At 41.6% G+C, this 21344-nt stretch overlaps 1 protein-coding gene across 2 annotated transcripts in view; it reads right to left on the bottom strand.

The window, feature by feature from the left end:
* Positions 1 to 21344, bottom strand: part of MDN1 (midasin AAA ATPase 1) — a 187992-nt gene that overhangs the window by 129826 nt on the left and 36822 nt on the right. For both annotated transcript variants that reach the window (XM_054022038.1, XM_054022040.1), the window contains exons 10-18: positions 15527 to 15720; positions 7636 to 7717; positions 6491 to 6586; positions 4707 to 4819; positions 3872 to 4020; positions 3728 to 3788; positions 2963 to 3174; positions 1657 to 1760; positions 379 to 523 (exon numbers count right to left, since the gene is read on the bottom strand). In XM_054022038.1, coding sequence (XP_053878013.1) covers positions 379 to 523; positions 1657 to 1760; positions 2963 to 3174; positions 3728 to 3788; positions 3872 to 4020; positions 4707 to 4819; positions 6491 to 6586; positions 7636 to 7717; positions 15527 to 15720 — 1156 coding nt within the window. The remainder of the gene's footprint in view (positions 1 to 378; positions 524 to 1656; positions 1761 to 2962; positions 3175 to 3727; positions 3789 to 3871; positions 4021 to 4706; positions 4820 to 6490; positions 6587 to 7635; positions 7718 to 15526; positions 15721 to 21344) is intronic.

Genomic DNA, 21344 nt, shown 5'->3' with positions numbered 1-21344 from the left:
AGTCTCAGCCTTCCAGTAAGACAGACGGAAAAAAGCATTTGTGGCCTCAGCTACTAGGTGGATATTCTGAACCAGTCAATAAAGAAACAGGACCCCAACATTGCAAATCAAAGTAACAAAACACATGGGCATTGCCCTACAGATTTACCTCCATTACTTCAGGATCTCTTCTTCCACATCTTCTATTGAACTTCTGATCTTAGCTAGACACTTGCAGTCAAGCTTCACTACCAACCAAGTATGACAGAGCTGAGTGTCATCAGCATTCTGGTGCCACTGCAATCCAAACCATTTTGTATGTCCCCCAATTTGCCTTACATATACACTTATAAAGTACGCTGTTGCCAGACACCAAAGTACAATGCAAATAAACAGTACCTGTGTCTCCTCTGTCTAGTAACACCAGTGAGCCAGATGATCCTTCTAGTAAGCCACTCAAGCATTCTAAAGTCTCTGCTGCAGCCAAATTAATCTCATCCAGTAAAATCCAGTCTCCTTTCTTCACCGCTTGTGCCAGAGTACCCTAAGAGTGGGACCAATTCAACGTTACCTATTTTACCATTGAGGATCTATGAAACAACTGGTGAAGTGGTAAACACGAATTACACCCTATCTTGTAATCTGTGGATTGTCTAGATGAATGGAAAATCAGATTCCACTTCAGTGAGAGCTGTACCTCCCTCTCTCTTGGCCAGCAGTTCGTATGCAAGCCGGAGGGGGGGAGAGGGGAAATCAGACAACTGTTTTTTCACTCTCCACTATTAGAGATCACTTTATCCTCATGCTTTCGAAAAGTTTCCTCATTTGCTCTTGCACACTCATTCCTAGCAGAGTTAAATTTCCTGGTTTGTGCACCAGCATTAATTATTTTTCAGTATACTCATTACTGTGCTGCCTAAACACCAGTGTCAGCACCGCTATAGGAATAAACCAATTTGCTGTTTTACCGTGATGCCAACTTTGTGAAAACTATGGTCATTTGTTTCTCAGCCAAAATTATGCAATGTTAACTGAAAACCCACTTAGACCAAGTGGAATGTTTTTCAGTAAAATTTTTTTTTTTAATTAAATGACTTGTCAAAGATGTAGATAACTCAAATATACTTTGAATGTACACAGTTAATAAAGTTAATAAAATTACAAGGAACAATCATTTAAATTATCAACAGGAATGTGGGAAATCATAACAATTAAAAATCTAATACAATTCACTTGAACCATTTATAAAAGTCTTTGTAGATACTTGAAGCTAAAAATACAAAATTATGATTATCTAGGTATTCTGTTGGAGAATTTAGTGCAGTCATTTATCCTGCTGAACCTGATTTTAGGCTCAAGTTTTCCCAAGGTTGCTTTCCTAACACTGTGCACCAGAATTGATGACATGAGCATTATTGATATTCTTGTGTCAAAGCAAGTATAGCTTTCATCAGACTATCAATATGTTTCTTTACAACCAAACAAGTAATTCTCTTTACCTATCCCAGCCTCAAGGAAAAATAGTGCATCCAAGTCCACACCACAACTGTTTGTAAAGTTTTGCTTCATAAAAAGACTTGTCAGTACATCTAATTACCTTATAATATTAGTTAATTGTAACTGTAAATACTCCCCCCACTTTCCTAGCCCAATGTCATAACTGAAGTATCTAAATACCTCTACAAATGCGAACACCAGAAAATTTTCTGTCATTTTCATCTGTTGATGGGCATGGTTCAGTCTAAGACCAAATGCTTCCCACTTTTCTTTCAGTGGTGAGCCTACAAGAAAAACAAATTTGATTTTTGTAACATCAAAATGATGGCATAAAACACATTGCTATAACACTGAACACACTGCTATAACACTGCAGTCATGGAATATAAAGCAATAAGATGGAGCTTGGCTGAACTCATAAGGAGAAGAAAATATTCAAGTTTTGCAGTTTAGCTCTCATAAATTAAAAAAGGAACGGTTATAGTTTTGTTCTAATGTATTTTTAAAATGTTCTAAGAGCTTAAAATTGTATATCATGAATATAATCAACCTGCTATTCACGCAAAAGTCTCCCATCTTAGGAGTGGCCACTTGCTGACACATTCAAAAGTATCAGAAATAATGTACTTTCCAATCCAGTGAGACAGTAAGTGGTGCTGCAGGAAATGATGAAATCGACAAAACCTTTTTAGGGATGGAGGAAATTGAGAACATGCACTCTTATAACTGAACGGGATACACAAACTAGGTTTCTTGATGATATTCCAATACTGTTACTCATCCGTCATAATGTTTTGGTTTTTGATCAAGTCACTGACTGAGTAAGAACGTTCCATATAACATCACAATGTCTGACATGGTTAGCTTTGTAATTTTCTTTTCTTTTGTGCAGTACTTTTCATTTGCATTGGGACTTCAATCACTTTTTGTTTTTTGTCTTTGAGGATTATTAAAAACGGTCTTTAACACTCCCCTGAAGAATGCTCACTCCTGTTAGGCTAGTGCTTTTTTTAGTACCTGCACAGCTGAGGAGAACCAGCTAAAGGAAGAGCAAGAAAATGTACATAATGAATTCAGTTTGGCCCATATCGAATGAAAGTTACAATTATTATTATTAATTATATGTATTATTATACTGCGTAGGAGCCCCAGTCACGAACCAGGACCCCATGGTGCTAGGCACTGTACAAAAACAGAACAAAAAATGGTTCATATCCCAGAAAGCTTACAATCTAAGTGTAAGACAAAAGCCAACAGATGGACAAACAAACTGACAGACGGGGCAGAGCAAGGAAACTATAAGACATTTTTCAGCATGATAGGCAGTGGTCTCAGCACACCAATGGCCTATCCGTTGTCAAGTTTTTTGTAGGCATGACAGCACAGGAAAGTTTTAAGGAAGGATTTGTTGGAGGACAATGAGGTGCCCTTGCAGATGTTTATGAGGAGCTCCTCCCAAGTATTGCTTGCTTAGTTGAATTCTTACCTGATGCGTTTTCTTTTGCTTCCTTATTAACGGCCGATCTGTGAACATGCTGCATTAATTTGAGTAGATCATGCCAACGTTTCTGTCTGTAACACGTCTGGATATGACCCAAGAAAGTTTGATTTTGCTTCCTGGAAAACGTCTGAGAGAAGAGTTCCTCAAAAGACTCTCGTAAGGGCAGCCAAATCAATTTGTTATCCACTGGCTTATAGCTGTGCAGGACCAAGAGAGAAATTAGTTACTTGTTACATGGCCAAATACCAGCTCCCATCTGCTCCTGTGAGATTTGACAAAATTTGTGTCCCTGAACTGAAGATGTTATGAGGTCACATAGAAATCCAAAACAAAACTATAAACTAAGGTTTTATTTGCTTATTAGATTTGAAATTCATATGCATACATTCTCCTTAGAAAGCTATTTTATACGTACCGTACTACTCTAACAGGCAATCCATCCTTGCTACTATCAGCCAAAATACCTAGTAGATATTTCGATAACTATATATACTGGGTAACTTTGGCTTTTTATTTTAGCAGCCATGGCTAGCACATTTGTACACAGAACTTAGTTAAGCCATTTAAGAACACAAGCTCTTGAATGCTAGTGGTGATAGCAGGATACTTGTTCACTGAAACAGGTATCTGGTTACCCATTTTTATAAGTTACATTATGGTTCAGTTGTATTTACAATCAAATATGCTTGAATGAAAGCTTGCTTTAATACATTTTCAGTCCATTCTATATTAACTAATTCAACGACTCACCCCCCAAGCAGATCTGCAGTGTCACTCTGTTGGTTCATATTGATAACCCTCAAATGGTGTCCTTGAATCAAAACAAAACAAAGTCATCATTCATGTATTTTCTATTGCCTCTGTACCAAGTGGAATATTTATACTTTATTATACCTGTAATATGAGCAAGGTATTGGACAGTCGCGGTTTTGCCAGTTCCTGTTTCACCCACCAACAGCACAGGCTCTCCTTTGTCAACACACATTGCAAGCTGTTCAATCAGGACCAAAGATGGGCGTGTGGCAGCGAAGGTTTGCTTCTCCCTGCCAAGCCAGAGAAAGCAGCTGTTAAGACAAGATACCTCAAGAAACTCTCACTTCAATTTTAATTTTTTCCCCCGAAGGGCTGCAACTAAAGTTTTGACTTTTAAATAAGAAAATATGTCTAACAGAAACAGTTCCAAGATGTGTGTTTAAGTATCAGATTAGACGCATGTTCGTTTTCTCTATTTACAACTCAGAAATTTAGACTTTTTTGTTACCAACCTTTTATTGATTATATTAAAGAAATTTGGGCTTCTCACAAGAATCCTTGGTTTTTACACTTCCCTCTTCCCTACCACCTGAGTTACTGCCACCAAAACGGCTTTCAGTGCTGCAACCTGCAAATGCTCCCTTCACCAAATCAGAGTTGCTGTTGTCACCACCCAACACCTTCCCATAGGTGAGACAACATTTCCAGCTCTAGCCTGATTTCACGATATTCTAACTTAAAAGATGCAGAGAATCTCCATCCTTGGTTTGTTAGAGATGCCATGCTGACATCTCAGTCCTGATATAAGACCCTGATATCAAAACAAACAGCCTTATTCTTTTGCTTAAAATGATGTTGCCAGACTCCCTGAACATGCAACTTTTACACTTTAGCTTTCAATTCATTCGACTCCAACATAAAAGGTATAGTTCCCAGGGGAAAAGGTACAGGAAGGGTGAGCTACAATTATCTTTACCTTTGTGTAAGAAGTGCCTGAGTTTGCTTCCGCAAGAGCCGCACTCTTCCCACAGCGACTTCATGTTCCCTTATTAGAATTTCTGGTTTATGAAGCTGACAATAGAACTCTGCCTATATAGAAAGCATCATTACTTCCACTGTATATCATAATTCTGCCTGATATTATGCAAAGAACACACCCTTTTTTCTGTTCATCTAGTATCATTGTGTAACAAGCTAATTTGCTCATGAACACATTTTGAATCCTCATCACTTAAAACACTTACGAATCTTCCAAGTTCCATCCCTTCACCCCAATGGCCATTTTTCACTGGACGAGTATTGATTTCTCTCTGTACTTCTTATGAAACCTATGTCATTATGGTTCTATTTTGTCAATCTCCTTGCTAATCAATTACTTAAACCTGTATCAGAATTTAGTTAGTTTAGCCTGTGCTCTGCTGAAACAGAAAAGCAAACAGCTTGTTGGGTGGGGCAGAATATTATTTGTGTATAGAGCCACTGAGTGGGATGTCTGTCTCAACAGGATATTCATGGCAGTACAGAGTCTTCTGTTTCTCTACTTAAACAATGGGGAAATAAGGAAGTCTGTAGATATATTTGACATTTTGAATTTTTCTCAAAGATCATCTAAAGTTTTCCTTCTTTAATGTAGGCTGCAAAGGAGGGATACTGTCAACTTGGGGGTAAGGGATAGAGATAAGAAGAGACGAAGGTCATATTTTTATCTGAAAATTTTGTAAGTTATCCAAGTAAATCATCAGTGAAAGACTACAGAAAACACACTTTCCTTTTGCTTTGTGCATCTGACAGTGCTAGTTAACTTGATTGTTTTAGAGATGGTCAGTTGGGCTTTATTTCTCATTCATTTGCATGACAACAACACCTGCACACTGATCTGGAGGGAGTTCACATTTATACTCTTCCCCAGGCATAGGCGTGGGAAGTAGAGGTGCAAGGGGTGCTGCAGCACCCCCAGGTTTTATGCAGGTTCCCAGCTCCTAGTACGCGCGCAGGGTCCCGCATCATGGCTGCTGGCCCCGTGCCCGGGGGTCCCAGCTGCCAGCCCCACTCCCAGCTACACACGGGGCTCTGCTACTGGCCCCAGCCTCGGCCCCCTCATTCCTGTCCTTGTCCCCCGCTCCTGGAGACACGATCCTGCTCCCGGCCTCAGCTCGGGGGGGAAGGGAGACCTGCACAAGGTAAAAAGTTTGGGGATAGTTTTGCTGGCTTTCAGCGCCACTGTCCCCAGGCCCTTTAAAAGAGGCTGTTTAACAGAAACATTAGCAGCCAAGCTGCAACTACAACTTGAGAATCAGAAAGCCGTGATGAGCACAGATAGGAAGGGGAGGAGGGAGCCCAAGTATGTGCTGCTGCTCTTGGGCCCTGGTCAAAGACCATTCTAAACAGAACAGCAGGGAAAAAAAGAATTTTTAAAAATTTAGTCTAAGAAGTGTCAGGCCTGGCTATTCTTAAATTAGTCATTTCCAAAAAATTCTAATACACTGTTCTTTTAAGGAGGGTTTCTAAGACTAATACTACTTTAATACCTAGACTCAGAAGCATTCTTATACACATGCTTTTTCAAACTGTATCTATCCTAAAAAGCTAAAACAGCATCAGTGTCAGCAATTTGTTGCACATGAATAACCAGTTTTACTTATGCCTGTAACTGTGAAATTAAATGGTTCCATCCAGGCAAAAAGTCATCTTTTACCATTCGTTTATTGAACAATTTAGAATATTTTAAAAAAAGGCCACGCTAATCATTTCTCAATATACCTTTTTCTTGGAAATGTTTAGTTTGCTTCCAATAATTTCTGCCATTTTCTGCCTGCTCCCTTGCTTGGACAGCATAGCTGTGAAACAGTCTAAGGCCTGTCAAAAGGAAAAAAACACCACCACATTTACAATTAATATGTTGTAGCTTGGCATCACCTCCGCATGCCTGCTTCTATGGATACACACACACACACAGAAGCATAAGTGATAAATTTAATAGACCTGTGAAATAAAGTTACAACAGGCTACCACTTGCCCACAAATTCATCTCCCAAGGACTTATTCTAACCTTGCAAATCTCTTGGCAACTTCAAAGAGCAACCAATCTTTATTTTTTTAAATGAGCCAGAAAATGCATCTTTACTATACCAAAACATATAATTCATCACCACCCCAGGCCAAGGGCCTGTAGGGTTAAAAAACAGTCCTGAGCTGCCCTGTAAGCTATTGTAAATATAATACAGCTTTAAAGTTTCAGGAATGCCAAAAACAGAATCCTGTCATCATGGAAGAGGGAAGGTCAGCCTCTTCCTGATGAACTCAGTGTTTGCATCTAGCCCTGTAGGTGCCCCAGGCTATCAGACTTTAAAACAACTTTTTTTGTTTAAAAAAAAAAAAAGTTGCTTTGAGAGGTGTTTTACATGTATTTGTTTTAATTTCTCCCTTCCTTTGAGTCCTGCACAGTAGCTAAAAGCCTCTGGGTCATAGGTGGGGGATATATTACCATTTTTTTAAAAAAAGACATTAAAATATTCCTAAAGTTGTGGTTTTGTAGCACACAGGATGCACTCATAGCACACATTTGGGATGATATGCATAACACAGAACTTTGCCACTCACTAGTAATGTGCCATCCCAAACTCACACCAATAAAACTTACGTCACACCACACCATTGTGTATTTTATATTCCCAAGTTGTTCAGAGAGACATTCAGTATGTTACTACACAAATACCTTTTCCCGGTCCAAGGTTCTAAGACCATAGGGGTGCCCCTAGCATGGTCTCTGTTATTGCATCAATCACTCCAACCAGAATCTGTTCAAGGCAGCACTATTTTTTTTAGTTGAGTCTCGTTTTATGCCTTAAGGGCCAACGTCAAAATCCTTAGTGAACAACTGTAAAATGGATTGAGTCTTACTGTACCTCTTGAAAAATATTCACTGCAGTAGTTGAGGAAGGGCTGTCAAAGTTGTAGGCAATCCTGCTGCACCAATTCAATAAATCTCTAAGACAAGAGAGAGAGGAAGCCATATGTTGGATATAGCTGAACAGTAATACACAGCTCTTCTTTCCTCAATTCAGTCCAATTACTCTACCTGCTGATAACTAGATTTTATTTTTATTCAGATTTTATTTTACTTTTTAAATGTACACATGAAAGTATCACATAAGTGGGATGTGTACTCCAAAGTGCAAATGACTATAGTAGAACCTCAGAGTTACGAACACCTTGAGAATGGAGGCTGTTCGTAACTCTGGCCATGTCTACACTTATCGGGGATCAACACTGCTATGATTGATGCAGCAGGGGTCAATTTAGCGCAGTGGTGGGCAACCTGCGGCCCGCGGCCACATGCAGCCAACCACTGATTTAGCAGGTCTAGTGAAGACCCACTAATTTGACTGAAGAGCGCTCTCCGGTACTCCACTGGAATGAGGGGAGTAAGTTAAGTTGACGGGAGAGCGTCTCCCGTTGATGCAGCATGGTGTAGACACCGCAGTAAATCGACCTAATCTATGTAGCTGGAGTAGCATAACTTAGGTCGACTTACCCCAGTTGTGTAGACAAGGCCTCTGAAATGTTCGTAACTCTGAACAAAACGTTATGATTGTTCTTTCAAAAGTTTATTACTGAACATTGACTTAATACAGCTTTGAAACTTTACTACGTAGAAGAAAAATGATGCTTCCCTTTTTTAGCAGTTTATCTTTAACACAATACTGTACTGTATTTGCTTCTTTTTTTTTGGTCTCTGCTGCTGCCTGATTGCGTATTTTCAGTTCCAAATGAGGCATGTGGTTTACTGGTCAGTTCATAACTTTGGTGTTTGTAGCTGTGAGGTTCTACTGTACTTAAAGAGCCACAATGTCTATTTTGGCAAAGTACTAGCGAAGTATCAAACAGCCAGACGTACATACCACATTAACAATTCTAGATAAAGTTATTACAAAAAGCATGCTTTTGTAAATGAGTAATTTATAAGGAAAATCATTTCAAAGCTCAAGTTGCTTGCCAAAACCTCATTCCTTCTGAACTTCAGAATAAAAGAAACATGTTTTTTGATGACAAAAGTTCAAGATTAATATTAAGCATAAAACTGGCTATGTTTTTAATACATGCCATTTCTATCACACCCCAAGGCTATTCTGCACTACCATATATCTAGTATTTGCATATTGTTTCATGAAATAGTACTGATTATATAACTCAGTACAACTATCTTTGGTGCTTGATGTGAGAAGAAAGAAAATCCAACAATCCACTCTGCATTTTGTCATCATTAGACAGGCCAAAAAAGAATTTGAAGAGCAACTAGCCAAAGACTCAAATACTAACATAAAATAAAAATACAAGTATATCAGAAGCAGGAAGCCTTCTAAACAATCAGTGGGGCCACTGGATGGTCACTCCAGGAACACTCCAGGAAGATAAGGCCATTGGAGAAAAACTGAATGAATTCTTTGCATCAGTCTTCACTACAGAGGATGTGAGGAAGATTCCCAAACCTGAGCCATTCTTTTTAGTTGACAAATCTGAGGAACTGTCCCCGAGGGAAGGGCAGCAAAGGGCTGATAGGATTGTGAGAATAAATAGTTGGCTAAGGGAGTGGTGCTATAAGGAGGGCTTTGGGATGTATGGCCACTGGGAGGCTTTCGGGGACAGACACCTGTTCTCGCGGGATGGGCTTCACCTGAGTAGGAAAGGAAATAGACTTCTGGGAGGGAGGCTGGCTCATCTAATCAAAAGAGCTTTAAACTAGGAAGTTTGGGGAGACGGTTGGGAGATGCACAGTTAATCTCCACGCCAGATTCCAGTATGGAAAAGGTGAGTAAAAGGAGAGGAGACATAGCCGGGGAGATGAGATTGGACATAGGAAGGACAGGGGGGACGGACACAAGGAGGCCCGCAACATATAGTGCTGCTAATGGGAGACGGGCTAAACGACATACATTAGGGTGTTTATACACCAATGCCAGAAGCCTAGGTAACAAAATGGAGGAATTGGAGCTCTTGGTCCAGGAACTGAAACCGGATATCGTAGGAATAACGGAAACGTGGTGGAATGGCAGTCACGACTGGAACACAGGTATGGAGGGGTATGCGCTGTTTAGGAAAGACCGGAACAAGGGTAAAGGTGGGGGGGTGGCCTTGTATGTCAATAGTGAAATAAACTGTAAAGAAATAATAGTGGATGGATTAGATAACACAGAGTCTGTCTGGGCAATACTCACACTGGGTAATAGGACTACTAGAGCCTCTCCGGGGATAGTGCTTGGAGTGTGCTATAGACCGCCGGGATCGACCCAGGATATGGATAAGGAACTATTTAATGTGTTTAGAGAAGTAATTACTAACAGAAACTGTGTAATTATGGGGGACTTTAACTTCCCGGATATAGATTGGGGAACAAACGCTAGTAGCAATAACAGGGCTCAGATGTTCCTAGAAGTGCTTGCTGATCAATTCCTCCATCAAGTGGTAACTGAACCGACGAGGGGGGAGGCCATTTTAGATTTGATTCTAGCAAGTAGTGAGGACCTTGTTGAGGAAGTGGTAGTAGGGGACAATTTGGGCTCCAGTGATCATGAGCTAATTCGGTTTAAAATACATGGAAGGAGTAACAGAATTAAATCAAAGACTAGGGTTTATAATTTTAAAAAGGCCAATTTTAACAAACTAAGGGGACTGGTAAGGGAAGTGGATTGGGCAAACGTATTAATGGATTTAAAAGCAGAAGAAGCCTGGGATTACTTTAAGTTAAAGATGCATGAGCTGTCGGAGGCCTGTATTCCAAAAAAGGGAAAAAGATTACTAAGCAAGAGATTTAGACCGAGCTGGATGAGCGACCGACTCAAAGGGGCGATTAGGAAAAAACAGAAAGCGTTTAAAGAGTGGAAGAGGGGAGGGATCAGTAAGGAAATGTACCTAAGTGAAGTCAGAGAATGTAGAGATAGAGTGAGAAAGGCCAAAGGCCGTGTAGAGTTGGACCTAGCGAGGGGAATTAAAAGCAATAGTAAGAGGTTTTACAGCCACATAAATAGGAAGAAAGCAAAGAAAGAAGAAGTGGGACCGCTGAAGTCTATTGCCGGAGAGGAGATTAAAGACAATCTAGGCATGGCGCAATATCTTAATGAATATTTTGCATCGGTGTTTAATGAGGCCAATGAAGGTATTAGGGATACTAGCACCACTATAGAGGGGCACTCGGGATGGGGGATTACCGTATCCGAGGTAGAAACAAAACTTGAACGCCTTAATGGGGCTAAGTCGGGAGGACCGGACGATCTACATCCGAGAATATTGAAGGAATTGGCGCGGGAAATAGCAGGCCCGTTAGCGATAATATTTAATGAATCTGTAAACTCGGGGGTGGTCCCGTTAGACTGGAGAATAGCTAATGTGGTTCCTATTTTCAAGAAAGGGAAAAAAAGTGATCCGGGTAACTACAGGCCTGTTAGTCTAACATCTGTAGTGTGCAAGGTGTTAGAGAAAATTCTGAAAGAGAAACTAGTTGAGGACCTGGAGGTTAATGGCAATTGCGATAAATTACAACATGGTTTTACGAAGGGCAGATCGTGCCAAACGAATCTGATCTCCTTCTTTGAGAAAGTAACGGATTTATTAGATAAGGGAAATGCGGTGGACCTAATATACCTGGATTTCAGTAAAGCGTTTGATACTGTACCCCATGAGGAATTATTGGTTAAACTGAAAAACATGGGGATCGATATGAAAATCCAGAAGTGGATAAGGAATTGGTTACTGGGGAGAATGCAGCGGGTTGTATTAAAGGGTGAACTGTCAGGTTGGAGGGAGGTTACTAGTGGAGTGCCTCAAGGTTCGGTTTTGGGACCCATTTTATTTAATCTATTTATAACTGACCTCGGAACCGATTGCAGGAGTGGGCTGATAAAATTTGCGGATGATACGAAGGTGGGAGGCGTTGTAAATTCGGAGGAGGACAGGGATATCCTGCAGGGAGACTTGAATGAGCTTGTGAATTGGAGTATCAGAAATAAGATGAAATTTAATAGTGAAAAGTGTAAGGTGATGCATTTGGGGATGACTAATAACAATTTTAGTTACAAGATGGGGACGCATTGGTTAGAAGTTACGGAAGAGGAGAAGGACCTAGGGGTTCTTGTAGACCGCAGGATGACTATGAGTCGACAATGTGACGTGGCGGTGAAAAAAGCCAATGCTGTCTTGGGATGCATTAGGCGAGGTATATCTAGTAGGGATAAGGAGGTCCTGCTTCCGTTGTACAAGGCGCTGGTGAGACCTCATTTGGAGTACTGTGTGCAGTTCTGGTCTCCCATGTTTAAAAAAGATGAACTCAAACTGGAACGGGTGCAGAGAAGGGCCACTAGGATGATCAGAGGAATGGAAAAGCTGTCGTACGAAAGGAGACTAGAGGAGCTTGGGTTGTTTAGTCTGACAAAGCGAAGGCTGAGAGGGGATATGATTGCTATCTTTAAATATATTAGAGGGATTAATACAAGGGAGGGAGAAGAATTATTCCAGCTTAGTACTAACGTGGATACCAGAACGAATGGATACAAACTGGCCGTGGGGAAGTTCAGACTTGAAATTAGACGAAGGTTTCTGACCGTCAGAGGGGTGAAATATTGGAACGGCCTACCGAGGGAAACGGTGGGGGCGACGGACCTGTCTGGTTTTAAGATAAAGTTAGATAAGTTTATGGAGGGAATGGTTTAATGGTAAAACATAGTAGTCAAGGAAAGCCAAGCAATGGTGGGTAAATAGTATAATGGCTAACGGGGTCGGGCTGGAGACTCTTGCCTATATGCTCGGGGTCTTACTGATCGCCACATTTGGGGTCGGGAAGGAATTTTCCTCCAGGGCAGATTGGCTGAGCCTCTGGAGGTTTTTCGTCTTCCTCCGCAGCATGGGGCAGGGATCTCTAGCAGGAGGGTCTCTGCCGATTGAAGTCACTAAAAACAGGATTGGGGACTTCAACAGCAGAGTCCAGGGAAGGGGTAGGGACGGTTTTATGGCCTGCAGCATGCAGGGGGTCAGACCAGATGATCATAATGGTCCCTTCTGACCTTAAAGTCTATGAGTCTATGAGTCATTAGAGGAGGTTTTGGAGCAAATTGATAAACAGCAATAAATCACCAGGACAAGACAGTATTCACATTGAAGGAACTCAAATATGAAATTGCAGAAATACTAACTGTGGTTTGTAATCTATCTTTAAATCAGCTTCTGTACCAGATGACTGGAGGATAGCTAATGTGATGCCAATTTTTAAAAAAGGCTCCTCGGGCGATTCTGGCTATTACAGGCCAGTAAACCTAACTTCAGTAAGAGGCAAATTAGTTGAAACTATATTAAAGAACAGAATTATCAGACATGAAGATGAACACAGTTTGTTGGGGAAGAGTCAACATGGCTTTTGTAAAGTGAATGTATGCCTCACCAATCTATCAGAATTTTTTTGAGGGTGTCAATAAACATGTGGACAAAGAGGACTGAGTGGATTTAATGTATTTAAGACTTTCAGAAAGCCTTTGACAAGGTTCCTCACCAAAGGCTCTTAAGCAAACTAAGCAGTCATGGAAGAGGGAAGGCCCGCTCATGGATCAGTAACTGGTTAAAAGACAGGAAACAAAGGGTAGCAATAAATGGTCAGTTTTCGCAATGGAGAGAGGTAAATAGTGGTGTCCCCAGGGGTCTGCACTGGAACCAGTGCTGTTCAACATATTCATAAATGATCTGGAAAAAGGGGTAAACAGTGAACTAACAAAATTTGCAGATGATACAAAATTACTCAAGATAATTAAATCCAAAGCAGACTGCAAAGAATTACCAAGGGATCTCACAAAACTGGGTGACTGGACAATAAAATGGCAGATAAAATTAAATGTTGATATATGCAAAGTAATGCGTTTTGGAAATTCCAACTATGTATACAAAACCAGGGGGTCTAAATTAGCTGTTACCACTCAAGAAAGAGAGTGGAGTCATTTTGGATAGCTCTCCGAAAACATTTGCTCAATGCACAGTGGCAGTCAAAAAAGCGAACAGAATGTTAGGAACCATTAGGAAAGGGATAGATAATAAGAAAGAAAATATTATAATGCCTCTATATAAATCCATGGTAGGCCACACCTTAAATACTGTGTGCAGATGAGGTTGCTCCATCTCAAAAAAGGTATCTTAGAAATGGAAAAGGCATAGAAAAGGGCAACAAAAATGATTAGGGATATGGAACAGCCAGGGGTGAAAGCAGAAATAGGGACTTACTGGTACGGGGCTGGGTTGGGGCCGGCTCTGGCCCCCGGAAGGGGCGGGGCCTCGGGCGGAAGGGGTGGGGATGGGGAGGTCAGAGCCGGCCCTGGCCCTCCCTGTACTGGTAAGTGCCTTCCCCCTCCCCTGACGGGGTAGCAGCAGCAGCCGGGGGCTCTGGCAGCAGTTTAAAGGGCCCGGGGCTCGGCCGCTGCTACCGCCCCAGGCCTTTTAAACCGCTGCTGGAGCCCCCAGCTGCTGCTGCTACCCCAAGGCTCCGGTGGCTATTTAAAGGGCCGGGGCCGTAGAGGCAGCGGGAGCCCCGGGCCCTTTAAATAGCCCTTGGAGCCCCGCCGCTATTCCAGGGCTCTGGGGCGTACTGGCTTACTTTCACCTCTGGGAACAGCTTCCATATAAAAAGAGATTAAAAAGACTGGAATTTTCAAATTTGTAAAAGAGACAATTAAGGAGGGGATATAGTGGTCTATAAAATCATGACTGCTGTGGAGAAAGTGAATAAGGAAGTATTATTTACTCCTTCACATAACATAAGAACCAGGGGGGGGTCACTAAATGAAATTAATAGGCAGCAGGTTTAAAACAAAGGAAGTACTTCTTCACACAACGCAGTCAACTCATTGCTAGGGGATGCTGTGAAGGCTAAAACTATAGCAGGGTTCAAAAAAGAACTAGATAAGTTCCTGGAGGATCGGTCCATCAATAGCTATTAGCCAGGATGGTCAGGGATGCAACCCTATGCTCTGAGTGTCCAGAAGCTGGGAGTGGACAACAGGAGATGGATTACTTGATGACTGCCTGTTCTATTCATTCCCTCTGAAGCACCTGGCATTGGCCACTGTCAGAAGAAAGGATACTGAGCTAGATGGACCAATGGTCTGACTCACTATGGCTGTTCTTATGTCACAAAAAGCCATAAAATAATTGTATGCTACTTTGAGCAAACTATAGATTAGAATGCCATAAACAATTGCTTAACACCAAGATGCACTAATCTGATGTGCAAATAAAGAATGATAGCTGAAAAAATATTTATTAGTTACCCCTTAACCTCATTTGTGTCCCTTTTCAACTAGAAGTTTTAGTAGTAATTAGCAACTCTTATCTACTAGACCTTATACATTTTGCTAAAAAAAGCCATTGAGAAATATCCATGTGGCTTTATATTAAATTCTTATTTCTGACCTCTTGATGTTCTTGACCCCAAAGAAGTTCAAATAATTCAGGACATTTTACATTTAATCAAAATTATGCAGTCAGCCTTGCATAGTAGTTATATTTCATACTACACAAGAAAGTGAAGTTCTACATCATTTGGATTCAGAGTTCCAGAGGGCTAAGAAGCATTAAAAATTACTTTAAAACAAAAGAAGGACAGAATTTTCCAAGACCATTAATTTTTTTAACTAAACTAATGTTTCATAATGTTAACTGTTTTTCCTCAAGGAAAAAAAAAAACACACAAACCAAGCCAAGATTTATTGTAAACTTTCACTCGCTAGCTAAATATTCTCTGAATAAATGTGTAAGGGAAAAACCTACCTCAGAGATAGTTCTCTTCCCTCCAGACTTGGCCTTTTGTTTTCTTTTCTCAGTTCTGATGTATCATCCACTTCCTGCTCACAGACAGGAAAACTGATTTCCGATGTTTGATGCTTGTCTCCAGTAAGCTGAAGATAAATGTCTAGTAGACGATCAGTCACAGCAGCAAGGTTGGGGTATCTGCCCTGAAGAATCTGAGAAACAGAAATTGCAATCTGTATAAACTCAGAAGCCAACTACTCATAGACTCATAGACATTAAGGTCAGAAGGGACCATTATGATCATCTGGTCTGACCCCCTGCATGCTGCAGGCCGCAAGACCCTTCCCTGGACTCTACCGTTGAAGTCCCCAATCCTGTGTTTTAGTGACTTCAATTGGCTGAGACCCTCCTGCTAGTGATCCCTGCCCCATGCTGCGGAGGAAGGCGAAAAACCTCCAGAGGCTCAGCCAATCTACCCTGGAGGAAAATTCCTTCCCGACCCCAAATATGGCGATCAGTAATACCCCGAGCATATAGGCAAGAGTCTCTAGCCTGACCCTTGTTGGCCATTATGCTGTTCATGTACCATTGCTTGGTTTTCCTTGGCTACTATGTTTTATCATTAAACCATTCCCTCCATAAACTTATCCAACTTAATCTTAAAACCAGACAGGTCCATCGCCCCCACCGTTTCCCTCGGAAGGCCGTTCCAATATTTCACCCCTCTGATGGTCAGAAACCTTCGTCTAATTTCAAGTCTAAACTTCCCCCCGGCCAGTTTGTATCCATTCGTTCTCGTGTCCACATTAGTACTAAACTGGAATAATTCCTCTCCCTCCCTTGTATTAACCCCTCTGATATATTTAAAGATAGCAATCATATCCCCCCTCAGCCTTCGCTTTGTCAGACTAAACAACCCAAGCTCCTCTAATCTCTTTTCATACGACAGGTTTTCCATTCCTCTGATCATCTTAGTCGCCCTTCTCTGCACCCGTTCCAGTTTGAGTTCATCTTTTTTAAACATTGGAGACCAGAACTGCACACAGTACTCCAAATGAGGTCTCACCAGCGCCTTATACAACGGAAGCAGGACCTCCCTATCTCTACTAGATATACCTCGCCTAATACATCCCAAGACCGCATTGGCTTTTTTCACCGCCACGTCACATTGCCGACTCAGTCATCCTGCGGTCCACAAGGACCCCTAGGTCCTTCTCCTCTTCCGTTACTTCTAACCAATGCGTCCCCATCTTGTAACTAAAATTGTTATTATTCGTCCCCAAGTGCATCACCTTACACTTTTTACTATTAAATTTCATCCTATTTCTGATACTCCAATTCACAAGCTCATTCAAGTCTCCCTGCAGAGTATCCCTATGCTCCTCCGAGTTTGCAACTCCTCCCACCTTCGTATCATCCGCAAACTTTATCAGCCCACTCTTGCAATCGGTCCCGAGGTCAGTTATAAATAGATTAAATAAGATGGGTCCCAAAACCGAACCTTGAGGCACTCCACTAGTAACCTCCCTCCAACCCGACAATTCACCCTTTAATACGACCCGCTGCATTCTCCCCATTAACCAATTCCCTATCCACCTCTGGATTTTCATATCGATCCCCATGTTTTTCATTTTAACCAATAGTTCCTCATGGGGTACTGTATCAAACGCTTTACTGAAATCCAGGTATATTAGGTCCACCGCATTTCCCTTATCTAATAAGTCCGTTACTTTCTCAAAGAAGGAGATCAGATTCGTTTGGCACGATCTGCCCTTCGTAAAACCATGCTGTAATTTATCGCATTTGCCATTAACTTCAAGGTCCTCAACTAGTTTCTCTTTCAGAATCTTCTCCAGCACCTTGCACACTACTGATGTTAAACTAACAGGCCTATAGTTACCCGGGTCACTTTTTTTCCCTTTCTTGAAAATAGGAACCACATTGGCTATTCTCCAGTCTAACGGGACTACCCCCGAGTTTACAGATTCATTAAATATAGTCGCTAATGGGCCTGCTATTTCCCGCGCCAATTCCTTCAACATTCTCGGATGAAGATCGTCCGGTCCACCCGACTTAGTCCCATTAAGGCGTTCTAGTTTTGTTTCTACCTCGGATGCGGTAATCCCCCATCCCGTATGCCCCTCTGTAACGGTGCTAGTATCCCTAATACCTTCATTGGCCTCATTAAACACCGATGCAAAATATTCATTGAGATATTGCGCCATGCCTAGATTATCTTTAATCTCCTCTCCGGCTATAGTCTTCAGCGGTCCCACTTCTTCTTTCTTTGCTTTCTTCCTATTTATATGGCTGTAAAACCTCATACTATTACTTTTAATTCCCCTCGCTAAGTCCAACTCTTCCCGGCCTTTGGCCTTTCTCACTCTATCTCTACATTCTCTGACTTCACTAAGGTAAGTTTCCTTACTGATCCCTCCCCCTACTGGTCATGCAAGTTTTATGATGATATACTCAGATAATCACTCCCTAAGAGGGTAAGTTACAAAGACTAGGAAGGGGGGATCCAGTCTTAAGAAGCTAAGTTCTTTTATAGCCTATAAAGATGATGAAGCAAGAGGAAGACCAAGGACAGAGTAGGCCCGTTACTCAATGAGGCAGGAAAGACAATAACAGAAAATGTGGAAATGGCAGAGGTGCTTAATTACTTCTTTGTTTCGGTTTTCACCAAGAAGGTTGGTGGCAATTGGATGTCTAACAAAGTGAATACCTGTGAAAATGAGGTAGGATCAGAGTCTAAAATAGGGGAAGAAGAAGTCAAAAATTACTTAGACAAGTTAGAAGTCTTCAAATCATCATGGCCTGATGAAATGCATCCAAGAATACTCAAGGAGCTGACTGAGGAGATATCTGAGCCATTATCAATTATCTTTGAAAAGTCATGGAAGACGGGACACATTCCAAAAGACTGGAAAAGGGCAAATATAGTGCTCATCTATAAAAAGGGAAATAAGGACAACCCGGGGAATTACAGACCAGTCAGCTTAACTTCTGTACCCGGAAAGATAATTGAGCAAATAATTAAGCAATCAATTTGCAAACACCTAGAAGATAATAAGGTGATAAACAACAGTCAGCATGGATTTGTGAAGAACAAATTGTGTCAAACTAACCCAATAGCTTTCTTTGACAGGGTAACTAGCCTTGTGGATAGGGGGAGAAAGCGGTAGATGTGGTATATCTTGACTTTAGTAAGGCTTTCGATACTGTCTCACGTGACCTTCTCATAAACAAACTAGGGAAATAATGAGTGGGGTCCCGCAGGGACCGGTTCTGGGTCCTGTTCCGTTCAATATCTTCATCAATTATTTAGATAATGGCATAGAGAGTACACTTATAAAGTTTGCGGATGATACCAAGCTGGGAGAGGTTGCAAGTGCTTTGGAGAATAGGATTAAAATTCAAAATGATCTGGACAACCTGGAGAAATGGTCTGAAGTAAATAGGATGAAATTCAATAAGGACAAATGCAAAGTACTCCACTTAGGAAGGAAAAATCAGTTGCACGCATACAAAATGGGAAATGACTACTTAAGAAGGATTACTGCAGAAAGGAATCTGGGGATCATAGTGGATCACAAGCTAAATATGAGTCAACAGTGTAATGCTGTTGCAAAAAAAAAAAAAAAAAAAGCAAACATCATTCTGGAATGTATTAGCAGGAGTATTGTAAGCAACACACGAGAAATAATTCTTCCACTCTACTCCATGCTGATTAGGCCTCAACTGGAGTCCAGTTGTATCCAGTTCTGGGCGCCACATTTCAGGAAAGATGTAGACAAATTGGAGAAAGTCCAGAGGAGAGCAACAAAAATGATTAAAGGTCTAGAAAACATGACCTATGAAGGAAGATGGAAAAAATTGGGTTTGTTTAGTATGGAGAAGGTAAGACTTGAATGCAGGGGATTGGACTAGTTGACCTCTCGAGGTCCTTTCCAGTCATATGATTCTATGATGCTTGCTTATGTTTTATAGAACTGTGTTGAAATTTAAGTCCAGTAGATTCAGCTTAATAGCAACCTGGATATTAACAACTTCCAGTTAATAGCAATGTTTTGCCAGGAAGCAATCCCGTCCCATTATTTGTAATTGAATGGGGTTTGGATATTGGCAACAGCATGCCGCTTATTAGTCATATTTTTGAGAAAAAAGGATCCACCTTCAGGCAAGTTTGCAGGGATGCAGCCCTAGAAGGAAGCACTGGGATGGGCCGAGCACCCTCTGCATGCAGGTTTGCAGAGCTGCTGGTAGAGAAGCAAGTGCTGAGACCTGCCTTCCCTGGCTGCAGTGGTGCAAGTGTGCCTGTGGCTGGTGCTCAGCCAGTCCCAGCGCTTCCTTCTGCACACAGGGACCACACAGGAGATAACAGGCTGTGGGCTGGGAGAGGAGGCTGTGGGCAAAGTGGGAGGCTTGGGGAGGGGCGAGAGGGACAGCAGCTGCAGCCCAGATAGGAAAGAAAGTGCTGGGACATTCTGAACCAAACGGTGCAGAGAGAGGTACCGTGCAGCATCATGGGCCCCTAGTACCCCTATTCCCTGGAAAACCCTGGCATTCGGGCTGCAGCCCACCTCCTTTTTGCTGTCTGCCAACAATCAGGTTTGTGGACTGCACCCAGGAAGGCATGCCCCAGCATTTCCTTCCTTGGCTGCTGCCTCAGAAACCTACTTTCTGCTTATTAGCAATTGTTGGACAATAGCAACTTTTTGCTGGCAACCAAGGAGTTGCAAGTAAACAGAATCTACTGTAGGCCCAAAAATCTATTTCCTAAAAACAGGCTTGACAATAGTCAAGCGAGGCCTGGTAGAAGATGGGTAAAGTGAAGTGCAATAATTCAGAAGCAAGTTAGAGATAAATTAGGGCATAACCCCAGGTTATGTTGTGAAACGCAATGGGGGAGGATCCCAGAGATGGCTCCAGCGCGATCCCGAATGCCTGCACAGCAATTTTACAGCCCTGCAAACCTGAGTCAGTGGACACGGGCCAGCCATGGGTGTTTAACTGCAGCATAGACTTACCCTAAGAGGCTTGTGGACCCCTTCCACACCTCCATGAGAATTAGAAGGGTTAACATTCCCCTTAAGTCTTTTGATTGGGGGAGTAGTGGGGGCACAAAAAGAACCAAAAAAGTCCCGTCCCGTCCCCCCCCTTGACAAGCCTTCTTCACACTCAGACTGCACTTTGAGTTCTATACCTGCAAAGAAAAGGGCTAGAGAATTACTTTTTAAATGGACGCTTTCTTCACCAGCTGTCATTTGATGTACTATACTAGGGGTAGGCAACCTATGACATGTGTGCCAAAGGCGGCACATGAGCTGATTTTCAGTGGCACTCACAGTGCCCAGGTCCTAGCCACCGGTCCGGGGGGGCTCTATATTTTAATTTAATTTTAAATGAAGCTTCTTAAACATTTTTAAAACCTTATTTATTTTACATACAACAATAGTTTAGTTATATATTATAGACTTATAGAAAGAGACCTTCTAAAAACGTTAAAATGCATTACTGGCAAACGAAACCTTAAATTAGAGTGAATAAATGAAGACTCGGCACACCACTTCTGGAAGGTTGCTGACCCCTGTACTATACTAAGCTCAACCGAAGTAGACATTCCCTAGAGATGTTAAAGAATTGTGTTGAACTGTTCTATTTTGAGGTTGCCCAAAATCTCTCTCTAATTCACTTCCAAGCTTTGTAGAATAAGTATTCCTTTGCCCCAGATCTAACCTATCCATTTTGATGCCAATATGACTATTTTGTGGATTCTGAATAGCAAATACAAGCATCAGGCTTATTATGGAATCTCTGTTTTAAACCTTAA

Source organism: Malaclemys terrapin, chromosome 3 (genome assembly GCF_027887155.1).
Source record: "Malaclemys terrapin pileata isolate rMalTer1 chromosome 3, rMalTer1.hap1, whole genome shotgun sequence".
NCBI classification, from domain to species: Eukaryota; Metazoa; Chordata; order Testudines; family Emydidae; genus Malaclemys; species Malaclemys terrapin.
The sequence above is the reverse complement of the archived record's forward strand: the minus strand, read 5'-3'. Positions and strand labels throughout refer to the sequence as shown.